General features: G+C 46.3%; 1 protein-coding gene across 1 annotated transcript in view; it reads left to right on the top strand.

The window, feature by feature from the left end:
• Nucleotides 1-592: 592 nt before the first annotated feature.
• Nucleotides 593-13061, top strand: part of GRK3 (G protein-coupled receptor kinase 3) — a 71438-nt gene continuing 58969 nt past the window's right edge. The window contains exon 1 of the mRNA XM_050906980.1: nt 593-733. Coding sequence (XP_050762937.1) covers nt 621-733 — 113 coding nt within the window. The 5' untranslated portion in view covers nt 593-620. The remainder of the gene's footprint in view (nt 734-13061) is intronic.

The following is a 13061-nucleotide window of genomic DNA, read 5'->3' on the forward strand; positions in this document are numbered from 1 at the left end:
CCGAATCCAGGTCCGGATTTTTGCAGGCGCCGCCGCGCCGCAGCCCCTAACGCCGCCGCCGCCGCCGCCGGCGGGCAGCCCCTGCGGCCGCGCCGCTCGCCCATGGCCGCCGAGCCCCGCGGGCGCACTCGGCCCGGCGCCGCGGGGGCCGCGTAGGCTGCGAGCCGCAGGGGGGGGGCCGCGCCGGGCTGCCCTGCCGCCGCCATGGGCCCGGCGCGGGCGGGCGGGCGCTGAGGGGCCGAGCGGGCGGAGGTTGCTGCGGCCCGGCCCGGCCCGACCCGGCGGGGGCGGCGCACGGCCGCGGCGGGGGGGGGGTTTCCCGCCCGCCCGCCGCGGCGGCCGCGGGCTGAGGGCGCGTAGGGCCGGCGGCGAGCCCCGGGCGCGGAGGGCGGAGAGGCGGCCGCTGCCCCCCCCCCCCCCTCCGCGCTCTCTCTCTCTCTCTCACACACACACACGCACACACGCGCAGCCGGGAGGCGCTCGGCGGCACCGGCGGAGGGGGAGCCGCCGCTGCCGCCGCCCGCTTCGCCCGCCTCGCCCGCCCGCCGCCAACCCCCCGCCTCGGGGGCGGCTGCCCCCGGCGGAGCCTCCATCTGCAGCCCGGCGGCGGGAGCGGGAACATGGCGGACCTGGAGGCGGTGCTGGCCGATGTCAGCTACCTGATGGCGATGGAGAAGAGCAAGAGCACCCCGGCGGCCAGGGCCAGCAAGAAGATCACCCTGCCCGAGCCCAGGTACCGCCCGCCCCGGCCCGGCCCGGCCCGGCCCGCGGGGCCCGGGAGCCCCTGCCCGGTCCCGGCCGCTGACCGGCGGCCTCCCCGCTCCCCGTCCCCCCCCCCCCCCCCGCTCCGGCACCGCGGTGCTGAACATAACGGTCTGGTGGCGGCCGGCCCTCCCGCCGTGCCCGGACACCCCGCGGCCTCCGGCGGGTGCGGGCGGGTCGGCGGTGCAGCGCTCGGGGTTTTGCGGCCGGAGCAAGTAGTGGGGTCGGGTTGGATGCGTTGGTCTGAAACAACTTCTGCAGGCGTTCGTCGGTAGGTAAAGATGCGGAGAAGCCCGCTTCTCCCGGGAAAAAAAAAAAAAAAAACCCACCACCCAGGGGTTCGGGGGTTTATTTGATCCTAAACTTGATGCTTCATCCAGTGGGTGAGAAATTCTTTAAGTGGTGAGCTAAATAAAATGGTAAAACCAAACTGAATCATTCTCACTGTTTTATTCTGCAGAGCTATTTTTCTGGTGATGCTTCATGAGGTTTGACAACAGAGCAGGGAGATGCGGGGAGGGAGGACAGACTTGGGAGAGAGGTTTTTCTCTTAGCAAGCAGCTCACGGAGCGGAGGTGGTGTACAGCAATGAAGTAGCGCAGGTCTCGGTCTCGCGGCCGGCTCCGTCGCCGTGGGCTTCGACGGGTGTCACTGGGTGAGCAGACGGGTGCCTTGACAGAGCTGAGATCGTTCTCTTGGGGTTTGGTGGTAAAAGCAGCTTTTCTTCTGAACATCAGTCCCTGGTTATGCATGCGTTATAAAATCACCTGAGCATCGCTTACTTATTTGTCGCTGAAATTAAAAGTAGGCTTTCCCTCTCTTTCATGGCTCTGTGTATATATTTTTAAAACAAAGATTTAGCCAGCAAACAAAGTGTTGCAACAGAAAAAATCTAAACCAAAATCTACTGCAAAATGTGTAGGCAGTTTGCAAGCCTACTGGTGGCCTAGCCTAGCTGTCTGCGGTGAACGAGAGATCATTGAAGCCCTCTTCTCACTTGTTCACTCGTTTTTCTGCCTTTATGCTTGAATTCTGGCTAGTGCAGGGAGGCTGCAGAGCAGGGGAAGGTGAGGGGCACGGGGGTGCCCAGTCCATGTTAATCCCCCTTGCAGAGGCAGTGAAACCTCAGATAAAGAAGTTTGGCAGTCGTTTTTAAGGTCCAGTTGAGGATGGCTTGCTGGACAGACGAAGGTGCCTGTTTTTCTGCTGGTATGTGTAAATGCTTGTAAAAATAACATCCATAAAATTTAGCCTAGAGTGTTAACCTGAGGTACAGCATGCTTTACTGGGAGTGCTTGTAGCTTTACATTTATCAGTGCTTTGGTTGTGTCTGTTACTGTCCTTAGTGATGTGCAGTGGTGCTCCCTGTTTGCAACAGGGACGTGACCCCTCTCTGGGGAGGTGAAAGGTGGGGATGCGGAGGATGTGCAGGGGAGGAGTCCTTCCAATGCTGTGAGAAACATCAGCACCGTTGGTGCTTGCGGGGAGGCTCGAAAGCTGCTGCCTGGACCGACATCCCCTCGTGCAAAGTGCAGCGCAAGCCTCGTAGCACAGCACGAGGCCCGAGGAACCCCCGATGTGCTGCTCTCCTTCTCCAGGATTTGCGTTTTGTCGATGTTTGGTAGTTTCCCTGAGCTCGCAGAGATGGTTCACCCGCGTTCGGCTCCGCAGGGTGGGAAACGGCAGCCAGGTGCAAGAGGAAGTTTTGCAGAGTAGGAGGAAAGGTGAAGGGTTGGGTGGCTGAAATGCCTCGCTCCTAGAGCTGCATGTGGAAGAACCTGTTTGCAGATTACGTGAAATATTAAAGGAAAAAGATTGTTTGCCATCCCCCCTGGACTGTCATGCTCTGAAGAAGGTGGGAAGCCTTAAGCGAGGGAGAGGTTTGCGGCTGTAAGCGGTGCCAGGGTGCTGTGGGACGGGGGACCTGTAAGATAGCTCAGCAGATGAATGAGAGGAAGCGTGGACATAAATGAGAACAGAGACTTACCTAAGCCTGGGACCACAAACGGCTCTAGATTGCTTGAAATGACTGGACTTCTCAGCTTCTAACTGAAACCAGGGATTTCCTCATACAGTAGGAAATTGTGACCGTTATTCTGGTGTCAGATGTCTTCATGCTGGTTTCTGGTTGGTTTTTTTTGATCCCCTCTCATTAAAACAGACATGGTATGTTGGGTATACTTAAATATTCTGTATCACTGGCAAAGTGATTCATTTAAAATTATATAAATCGGCTGGTTAAATGCAGGTTGATATAGTAACAGTAAAAAAAATACAACACACAAAGTCCTCTCTTACATGAGTTTAAAATCAGACAATTTTTCCAAATAATTTTTTTTTTTAATTTCTCTGTGTGTGTGTGAGAGAGAGCAGCTCCTCGGAGGAGTGTGAGCGCAGCTTTGTAAAGCCGGGCTGCGAGCAGCCGGTCGTCGCGTTCGGCTCCTGGCTGTCACTGGGACAGATAGCAGGAAGGTCACTGGAATATGACATCCACGCTTGAAAATCAATGTCTCTGCCTTATTGCAGCGCTCTTCTCGCAGGAATGCGTTCGGTGTCGGTTTATCTCCGGCGGGCAACCACTGCCCGGCCACGGCGTCCTGTACTGCTGACGTTATCTCCTCAAGAAATATTACAGAGGTTTTACCCCCCTATTACAGTTTGTCCCTTTGCTGGAGCCTGGTACACCTGTCGGCACCGTTTAATCTTTCTGAGATAAGACTGACCCTAAGTGAAGTAAATGAGTTTACTGTAATGCAAATTTGAGGGGGCTTCCTGTTTACAAGGAAATAGCTGTAGTGCAGGCAGAATAAATTCCAAGGCTGCAGGCCAAGGCTTAGCAGCAAATAAACTATGAGGGTGAAGAGTTTATTGGCCGTGGGGCTGATTATTGCTGAGTTTACATGAAGCATCCTCGGACTGTTTTTGTACCGAAATCGTTAAATATCAGTTTGGGAAGAAAGAGGACAGAAAACGCTAACGAGACAAGAGTGCCTAAGGAAGAGGCTTAGTGTGTTTCTGTTTTCTTAAAACACCAAAACAAAACAACCCTTTTTCCATTCTCTGTCATCTGCTTTTCCTTCCCTTCTATGTTTCCTCCTTTTCGTTCCTAAGAGCCTTGCCAAGAACCGGGGAAGCTGCGCTATCTTTTAGTTTTACGTTGTTTCTTAAAAGCCTGTTTTGCGGGTAGATTTGCATGGGTGGATGGAAGGGCTGTCAAAGGCAGAATGACCTGCAGAAATAGGACCTAAAATGGGAAAGAAGACATACGTGTTGCAATATGAGCAAATATGAAACCTTAATCTTTTTCTACAGAATTACCGTCAAATGTTTTAAGTTTGGGGGGGAGGAGTAAATTAACTGCACTCTTAATTTTTTAGGTTATTCAGCAGACTTCTGAAGTTTTTCACTTTTCCATGTAAATTTTAGATTTCCCTTGTTTTGGTCAAAGGGAGTGGAAGAACACTATATACCAACAGCTCCTTGTGTTTTGAGTAAAGGATTTGCATCATGTGAAGTTGAGAGAAATAGCCCAGGACATCAGGTAACTGGAATCAAAGAGGGTGCAGGGTTTGCAGCGGGCTTGCATACAGCACTGCTGTCCTCACGCTGGCTGCAGCCGTCCTCGCCAGGAAAGTTAACATTAAAGCTTCCTTACTATAAACATCACGTAAGCTTAGAGTGCTTTTGGTGTACAAATACCAAGGGCATGGTAACAAAACATAGCATGCATCTGTCCAGGCTTCTCTGCCGCTTCTCTTGCTGGAGTTGTAGGTGTTTCTCATCTCATCTTTCCTTTTCTAACCTGCTTATTTAAGTAATTACCTCTCTTTCAGGTTAATTCTTATTTTTGTCCCAACCTTCTTCTTTGGTCTCCTACCTTCCTGTGAATCCTACCCCTCTGGGTGGAAAAAAAAGCATGTTTCAATCACTTTTTTCTTAAAAGTCACACTTTTAACGTGACATTTTTCCTCAGTTACCATCCCATCTTCATTTTACCTCTAGAGGTGAAGACTAACGCACTGGTACCCCAACTGCTTCTCGCTGGGGCAGTTTAGTCTGTGATGTGCTCCTTGCTTTCTTACCTAGTATTCAAAATAACTTGTTTAAAACTCTAATTGAGGTTCATTGAATGCACGGAGGTTGCTTTTTCTTTTCCAATTCTATTCTGAGCTATTTGTGATTTGCTTTCTTCCTGTTACGGTGCTGAATATTGCCAAAACCCAAGCGACATCTCCCGCTAGGAGTTAAGCATCGTTACTGTATCCTGTATTGCTTCTGTTTTTTCAACTTTGTTCTCTTGGCGCTACTGTACTCTTTCTCTGAATTTCAGTTGTTTCTTTGATGTGTCCTTCAGCGTGTTCTTGTACTTCTTGAAACTTCTGTAACATCTCTAAGTTACAGGCTAAAACTCCTCTGTCTCTCTGCTGTCAGTCTCGGTTACTTTGACGGTATTTTCTCTGGCTTTGTTTAACGCCGCCTTGTTGTGCTTATTCATTTAGAGTGCTGTCTCTAAGAAAATTTTCCTGACAATTGTGTAATTTTCATCTTTGTTGCTATTACGCTCATGTCATCCCTTTGCATCTTTCTAGGTGCTTCTTTGTCTCTGATGCTTCAAGCATACCGTTCAGTTTTGGGCTTCTGCGGGTGGCACTTCACTCACTGAACATCTCTTGCTCAGTGTCACGGTATTGAAAACTACTGCCGCTGGCTGGTGCTGCCAGCTTCCGTCGTTCCCCTGCACGAGTTGAGAGGCACTGCCTGCTTTGGTCCGTGCTGTTCATCGCCGTCAGGTCTACAAAACTCCCCCCCTGAATCCCTCATTAAAACACTCTTTTGTTATGAAGCTTATGAAGTTTGGCTGTGATTAACCTGCCCGTGCTTGGTGTGTTGATGCAGTGTTTGTCATGTTTACTGATGGTGTTTCCTGTCTCCCTCCCTCTATCCACTTGCATTTGCCTGTCTCCGATGGCAAGCGTGGCACCTGGAACGCCTTTTTGGGTTGTTGGTCCGCGGCACAGCGCAGCAGGGTCTAACAGGGTCTCATCAGTGACGTTAATACCAAAACCCCCTACTTTATAGGCAGGTTTTTTAGGGAATGTGGTGGCTCCAGGAAGCCTTGTGCTATATTATGCTTCTTCCTCACTATCTGATTGCAAATGGTGGAAATCTTCAAAAGTACTGTTTTCCTCTTTTCAGAAGAAAGTAGGCCCAGATTTTGCAAAGGCTTATGCATTTACTGGGTTTTGCACAGAAATGGTGCCAATGAATGCAAAATTAAATAGGAGATGGTATGGAGGATTAAGGATGTAATGGTTATCAGATGAATTTGTGTCACGGTAACTTTAGCTCTGTAAGGTGGTACTTCATTGAAGGTTGTTCCATCTGCTTGTAGCAATAATGACTGTAAATTATTTTAGTAGAACTTCTTAAGCTTGGCTGTCTAAAATTGCAAAACAGTTTAGGTTTTTGTTTGACATTTACAATTTTTTTAGTGTCAAGCAAGATTGTTTCTTGGTATTTTTATACCATTTCCAGGACTTACTAGAAATTGAGTTGAAAAATTTGAAGTAAGAAATTAAAGCCAGCATGCAGGACACTCAAACTGTTCAAAATGGTTTCATCGACGTGTAATTTGTGAAACTACAGAAGGAACAAGGATTCTAAATGAAATGGTTTTATAAACTAATTTATTGTTTTGCACCTAGGCTATATCTCACTGTTTGAGTTGAACATGTAAGCAAAGGAGAAAGGAAGTAAAGCTTGGTTAGAGCTAAAGATGGCCGAATATGTGGCGTACACCAGGCAAGTATTCTGAGAACTAGGTTAAGCGCTGTAGGTGAACCTGAAGTAGGTGTGTATTGGAGGCAAGCAGTATGGATCTGTACTTTTCAAGGTCAGAATGCCCCTGTTAAACGGAGCTTCTCATAGTTCACTGGGCACTTCCTTGAAGCAGATAGTAGACTACTTGAACGGATGCATTCCATGTTACTGTACTTCCTAAAGCATTGCCATCTAGTAGGTGCAACTAATATTTCCGAGATGGTGAACGTCGTCTCATTTCAGTGAGACAGCAGATCGCCTGCCCATTTTTCAAGTGCTAAAAATAACCTGTGAGAGTGCTTTTGAGACACTTGAGCACGCCTTTTGTCCCCCTGCCCCGTAAGCGACAGTGTTGTTCTGCTGTTCAGTGGGATATCCAGAGAGCGGTGTGAGCGCACTGCGCTTGCTCATCATGCTTGTCTTGTGTCCTAGACTACCCCTCTATTTTTTTATTTCCTTACTTAAAGTGTTAAATTATTATTGATGATTATGGTCAAGAATTGTTCATTTAGTTTAGTGCAATTCATAGTAATGTATGTGTTTCAAAGGTTAGTTTACGTGTTCAGGAATGATGAAGTGTGTAGACTGAAGCTTATATCTTAGTTGCTTGGGTGAAAAGGCATGCTTGAATATTCATATGGTAACTGTTTGAGGAGGGGGAAAAAATTTGTTTCTTGTAATGCTAGTTCAGAAAAAAAGACTGAACATTTGTGTTTTTATTGTGGAATAGCTTGGTCCTGCTCAGGGTGAGTACAGATGATACAGTAGTTAAATCTGGTTTAGAAATTCAGCCTCCTGACTTTGCTGCCAGTAGTACGAAGCATGTGGTTGAGAAGGTAGTAAAAAGATGGCTTTCTCAAAATAGTTTAGTATACATATGGAAAGCTAGGGCTGCTAACAAAGTGTACTTGCTTTTTATCTCAAGTTAGCTTTGTACTACAGTACTTTCTTAGGAAAAATGCATGCTTTAGGGATGGAGATGGACTGTCAGTGTAGGAGCCTGTATAGGAGGGCTCCTGCTTGCTGCGGATGCTGCTCTCCGCACCAGTTGGGTGTTCTCTCACTTGGGAATTCAGGTCGTTATTTGTTGTAACTGCAGTGTCTGATACCTTAATAAAAGACAGGCCTTATACAGAAGTGCATGGGAGGACGAAGGTCCTGTAGCAAAGCTCTTGCAGCTTTAATAGACAAGAAATGAGGGTCTGGAAGAAGGGCACTGTTGTTGCCTATATTGCACACATCCAAAGGCAAGCCAGTTAGAAAATAAATGATGTACCTTTGTTGACACATAGGACGTTTGGCAGATGCAGGAGTTGAAGTTAGATTTTCTGAGCTTCAGATAAGCAGTGGAGGCCCTAGACTGTCTCAGCTCCTGAGCATACAGTACTTGGAGTGTCTCTGGGCACAGGAGAGATCTAGCCTTAAGAGAGATGTTCCAATTAGTTCTCCTGTGGGGATGCTGTAAGGCTGAAGCTTATGTTTTGAAACATAGACCTTCCCTTGGGCGTCATTACCTTAATTAACAAAAAAGGTAAATGAGGGTGATCTGGGAAGAGATCAGTGTGCAGTCTTCTGTTACTGTGCTAAAAACAGAGGGATGTTTCTAGGGATGTTTTTGGGGAAACCTTCCGTAGTGTGATGTTGCGTTGTAGGTGTAATGCATCTGTGTGATCCCGTGCAGAGCCGGGGGGCCGGTGCCTGGTGCGGACGGGCTGCGGGTGCCGCTGGGACCTGCCCGGAGCAGCGGCCAGGACCGGGTGCATCGACCGGAGAGAGTTCAGCTGAGCATGCTTGGTGTTTCTGGTTGGAGATGTGTATGGGCAGATTTGTCCTTTCAGTAAAATTAATAAACTTTATAGCTATTACTCCCTTTATAGGTATGACGGCCTTTCAGTGCCTCGACCTTCCCATGTGAAATGTTTTCAGCAAAATGCTGGAACTATAACATCAGGAAATGAACGTATGCAGCTCTTAGTTTCTGTTCTGGTGAAATCATGTGGAATGGCCTGGTTTAATCTTCTTATCGATAATAGCATTTTTTTTTGGTAATTAATAAAATTATAAAAGAGCCTATCAGGAGCTGTCAGCTGCAGGTACATAAACCGAATAACATAATTTAATTGAACTAAATTGACGTAAAAGCAGCAGTTTCTAGCTTAGAAAATACAGCTGTTTTCCACAGAAAGGGCTTCACCCCGTGCTTACTAGTTTCTCCAAGAAAATAATTCCAATACTGAATAAACACCTATATAAATGTGCCTTGCGTAAATAAATAAAAATTTCTGAGAGTGTTAGGAGAAACCGCTTCCATATAGAAACCCCCCAGTCCCCTTCCAGTGTGCCAGGAATTTGTCCCGTCAGCACGTGTCATGTCCCATTGAGAAAGGAACTGGGGAAAGGGCAGATTTCTCAGGATCTGGTAGAGCTGTGCAAATCAAAGCCTTCATTAAACGCCAACAGACATTCAGTCCAGCTGATGCAGCGTGTTCGCGATACGCCAGACAAGCACCAGCTGCGCTCCGACCTCCCTGCACTTCGCTGCAGCCTTGGGGGATGCCGCGGGGATGCACGTTGCAGAAGCTCTGTATGGAGCCGGGAACGGATGGGTGCTCGTCACCCGCGAGGAGTTGCTACCTCTGCTTGAGGTGCAGATGAGAAAAGAGCTCCCCGTAGCTTCCGCATCCTCCCTGAAAATTAAAAAAGCGCTGGGGAACCCAATAAAATACTCAATGCTTCAAACCTTAGAGGAAGACACCCCTCTCCCAAGGGGCTGAGCGCAGAATGCAGCCTCCACGTGACAGCTCTGTGGATGCTACTTGGCTGCTATTCTGTTTATTACGTTTCTGCATGAATTTCAGCAGGGAAAGCAGGCTCTGTGAAATACAAGTCTTGGTTAAACTGAACTTTAAATGGAAAGAAGACAAAACGTGGGTAGGCGTTTTACTCTTGAGGCCTTAAGTGTCTGGTAAAATAAGCCTGGCTGCGCCATGAGCAGAACCGGTCAGGAAGGAGTTTGGTTCGGGCGGCTGCGGTTTGCTGGCTATGCTTTAGCGTTTTGGCTTTCCTGGCTTTGATTCCCAGCCCTCGGTGGGTTATAAGGGTAGCTGAGGTAGTGCCTCCGAGGTGACTTTCCTTTCTGAGCCTTCTCATCGTTTGCTGTTTTTCTTAAGTCTCCAGCCTGGCTTCGCCATGTCTTCCCCATCACATTCTGTTCGTTTTCATATTTAAGCGATTCTGTGTCTCTGTGCATCAGTCCTCTAATTTTTTTTATTATATTTTTTTTTTTACCCCAGATTTTCCCAATCTTCCTTCCAAATTATTCTAATGATTACAGTTCCTTTGTTCACATCTCCCTTACTTCTGGGACCTTAAAATAAGTGCCAGGTTAAAAGGCACAACAAGAAGCAAAAAAACCAATGAAGACAATTTTACACTTCTTTTTTTGTTTTGCTTTAGGAGGATCTCTGCTGTGGTGTTTGGGATGCAAGGCTCTGGAGGGATGCTTGCCTGTTCAAAGGGGATTGTTTCCTCTGGGGGAGAAAAAAGTATGGGAACATTTCTGTAGTTTTAACTTGTTTAAAAGAGTTCTGAGAAGATCTGATTCTTAGGCCAAATATTTCTTAACGGTTTTCACTTTTGATCAATCTTGCATTGCTAAACCTTTTAAATGCACTTTTATAAAGAAAAAAAAGTTTTGGCTGTAATGGCTGTGTGCCATTCTGCCATTGCTTTGAATTGTACTTGTTGACCCTGTCATTCTTTCAGTTCAAAGGCCTCTGGGGCAGGATCTTTGGTCCAATTTTAGCAACTTTATGATGGATTTGGACAGTGTAAATAAACATTTAAGTCTGTGTAAAATTGCATCCTGAGACTATAAATGAGTAAATAAATCACAGGCGAATGTAGTGTGTTTCAGTCAATGTTGGCCGTAGTTCTTGGTAGCTCAGTTAATGTTTATACTTGCATGCTACTTTTAAAGAAAGTTCTAAACATTTTATAGATATGGAAAGATTAAAAAAAATTGGCACATCTTCAGTAATTTTGTATTTGTTTAAAAAAAAAAATTATGATTGACAAATTACTTAATTGCAGTAGGAGCGAGGAGATGTGATTTTGCTCCAATTTCTCTTTCTTGTAATTTCTCAGTAGCAGCATTCTGGTGGAAGGGCAAGTCCTTGACATTACAATTCAGTGTAATTATTCCTGAAAAATTCATGTACTTAGAAGCTTTTATATTAGTTTCAGATTTCAGCAATGATAATGCAAATGATCCTCAAGGAACATGAGGGTAGTGCGTATTTTGAAATCATAGCTACAGAGCTATTGCTTTTGGCTCCCTTGTTGTAAACTTTCTCCATTAATATAATTTGCATAAGTGAAGCTGCTTCGTCTTCTGGATGAGATGCACGCGCCAGAGGGGGGTTGTGGGAAAGTGTTGCTGAGCTTTAATCCCTTCCATCGCAAACAGGGTTCTTGGGTGGAATATGCTATTAATCATCCTTGACAATTATAAGAGCATTAGTTCGCTGCAGTGAAATGACTTGGCAGTGGGCTTAGCGTAAACTTTAGCGGGTGTGCAAAGGCAGAAAATGGGATAGAAATGGGGGTGCTTGGGATAGAAAGGGGCAGAGCCCTGTTCTTGTCCTGTGTGACATCAGTCCGAGAATAACTGGGATGGGTTCTGCAGGCGCCGTCACTGTGCGTGGAGGTGTGCGCCCAGCTGGGGCTGCGTGGGCATGCAGGTGGATCTGCTGTGCTCGCGGAGAGAAATGAAAGTTTGGTTTCACTCATTGCTGCTTTATTTGTCAGCTGATGAGACTGAGAGTAGAACGAGCACGTGCACTAATTAATGTAGCACCAATGATCACTTTTATTTCTCTATTAAATAATGAAGTCAGTTGGGTATTGCATTGCTGTCAGGGGTGTTCTAGTAACGTTATAGGGTGCTCAAAAGTAAAAGAATAAAAGGAACATATTTTTTTCCATGTTATTTCATTGTTGTCCAAAAATGTTTTTTCACAGTCTTCTAATGATTTATTTCCTCTTCAGATAGGGAATTTTACAAGTAATAGATAAATGTATCAGATTAGATGGTCTAATGGTCCTTTCTGGCTTTATATGCTGGGAATTTATGTTGCCCCATTAACTGCTCGAACAAAAGTTGCAATGTGGAAAATACCTTTTACAGCGTCTGAGAACAAAATCATTTGGAGAAGTATTAACTTCTGCTGAACTTTGAACTGGGTACAAGTCTGAGAGGAAGCAAAATGAAACGAATTGAATGGTTTGTGACATGTTCACTATTTTTTACCTCTTACATAGGAGGGAAGCTAATTCTTTTTTATTGGTTGCATCAAGTGTCTGCCCTTCATTTTCACCCCCAACGTGGAGCATTAAGCTGACCTGGGGGCTGTGATCCAGTGACTCATTGCAGTGTACAGTCTCGTTTAAAGGGAGTTTTCTGTTCAGCTGGAGAGGTACTTCATGCCAGTGATGAGCATATTACAAGAAAATAATAGCATCGTTAGTAATCAGTCACACAGATTTACTCTTTATGTTGAGATGTTTCTTTCCTTCTCTCTGCCGTCTTCTGTTATGTGACTTGTTTTCTTTCCTACTCTGCAAAACCTCGGTAAAAATACTTTTAAGGAGAAACTGTATTACTAATGACACATTGGTAGTATTATACTTCGGACTTCCAGATTTTCTTCTCATTTGAAATTGGGTCTAAGCGGGCTTAGTTATTTTCTGACTGCGGCAAGCTCAGGTCTTTGTTGGCTTTGTGAGACTTCCCTGCCTGTGCGGGCTGGTGCGTTTGTGCAGAATGAGAAGGCAAAGAAGAAAGTAGAGGTGAAAGCTGGATGGGATGAGGGGACATGATATATACGGTGCGGAAAGCCAGGTGAGAACAGGATGAGAGAGGGATTTGAAAAAGGGGAATAGGGAGTGATAACAAGAAGGAAGAGGAGAAAGCAGACAAGAATAAATGGAAGGTGACTGTCCAGTGTGGAAACGGGAAGCTCGAAGTGCAGAGAGCGGGAGGGTGGTGAGGAGCAGTGCAAAAGGTTAGCAGTCAAAGGCAGTGGTAATTTAGTGGCTGAATATCTAGCATTTTCTTGAAATAATTATTAGCATTTGAGTAATTTTTGGACGTGCCAGGAGCCGTCAGGAGCTTAGTATGTTGGGTACAGGATACACACATGGCAGAAGGATGATACCTGCCCTGACGACAAAGAGGAGGAAAAAAAGAAATACAGCTTTATTTTACAGAGTGGGGCTCTGCGGCAGATAATGTTTATGACTTGCCCAAGGTAATGCAGGAAATGTTGGTAGAGTTAAATACTGAACTCTGCTCTCCTCAGGCCAGTCTCTGTAAAGCTGCCATTGCATTCTTGTTTTGTTTTCTGTTCTCCTTTTTCTGTTTCAGCTTATAGGTGTATATATTAGTGAGTGTAACTGCGCATTCTTAATGTGGGTAT

This window comes from Gymnogyps californianus, chromosome 16 (genome assembly GCF_018139145.2).
Source record: "Gymnogyps californianus isolate 813 chromosome 16, ASM1813914v2, whole genome shotgun sequence".
NCBI classification, from domain to species: Eukaryota; Metazoa; Chordata; class Aves; order Accipitriformes; family Cathartidae; genus Gymnogyps; species Gymnogyps californianus.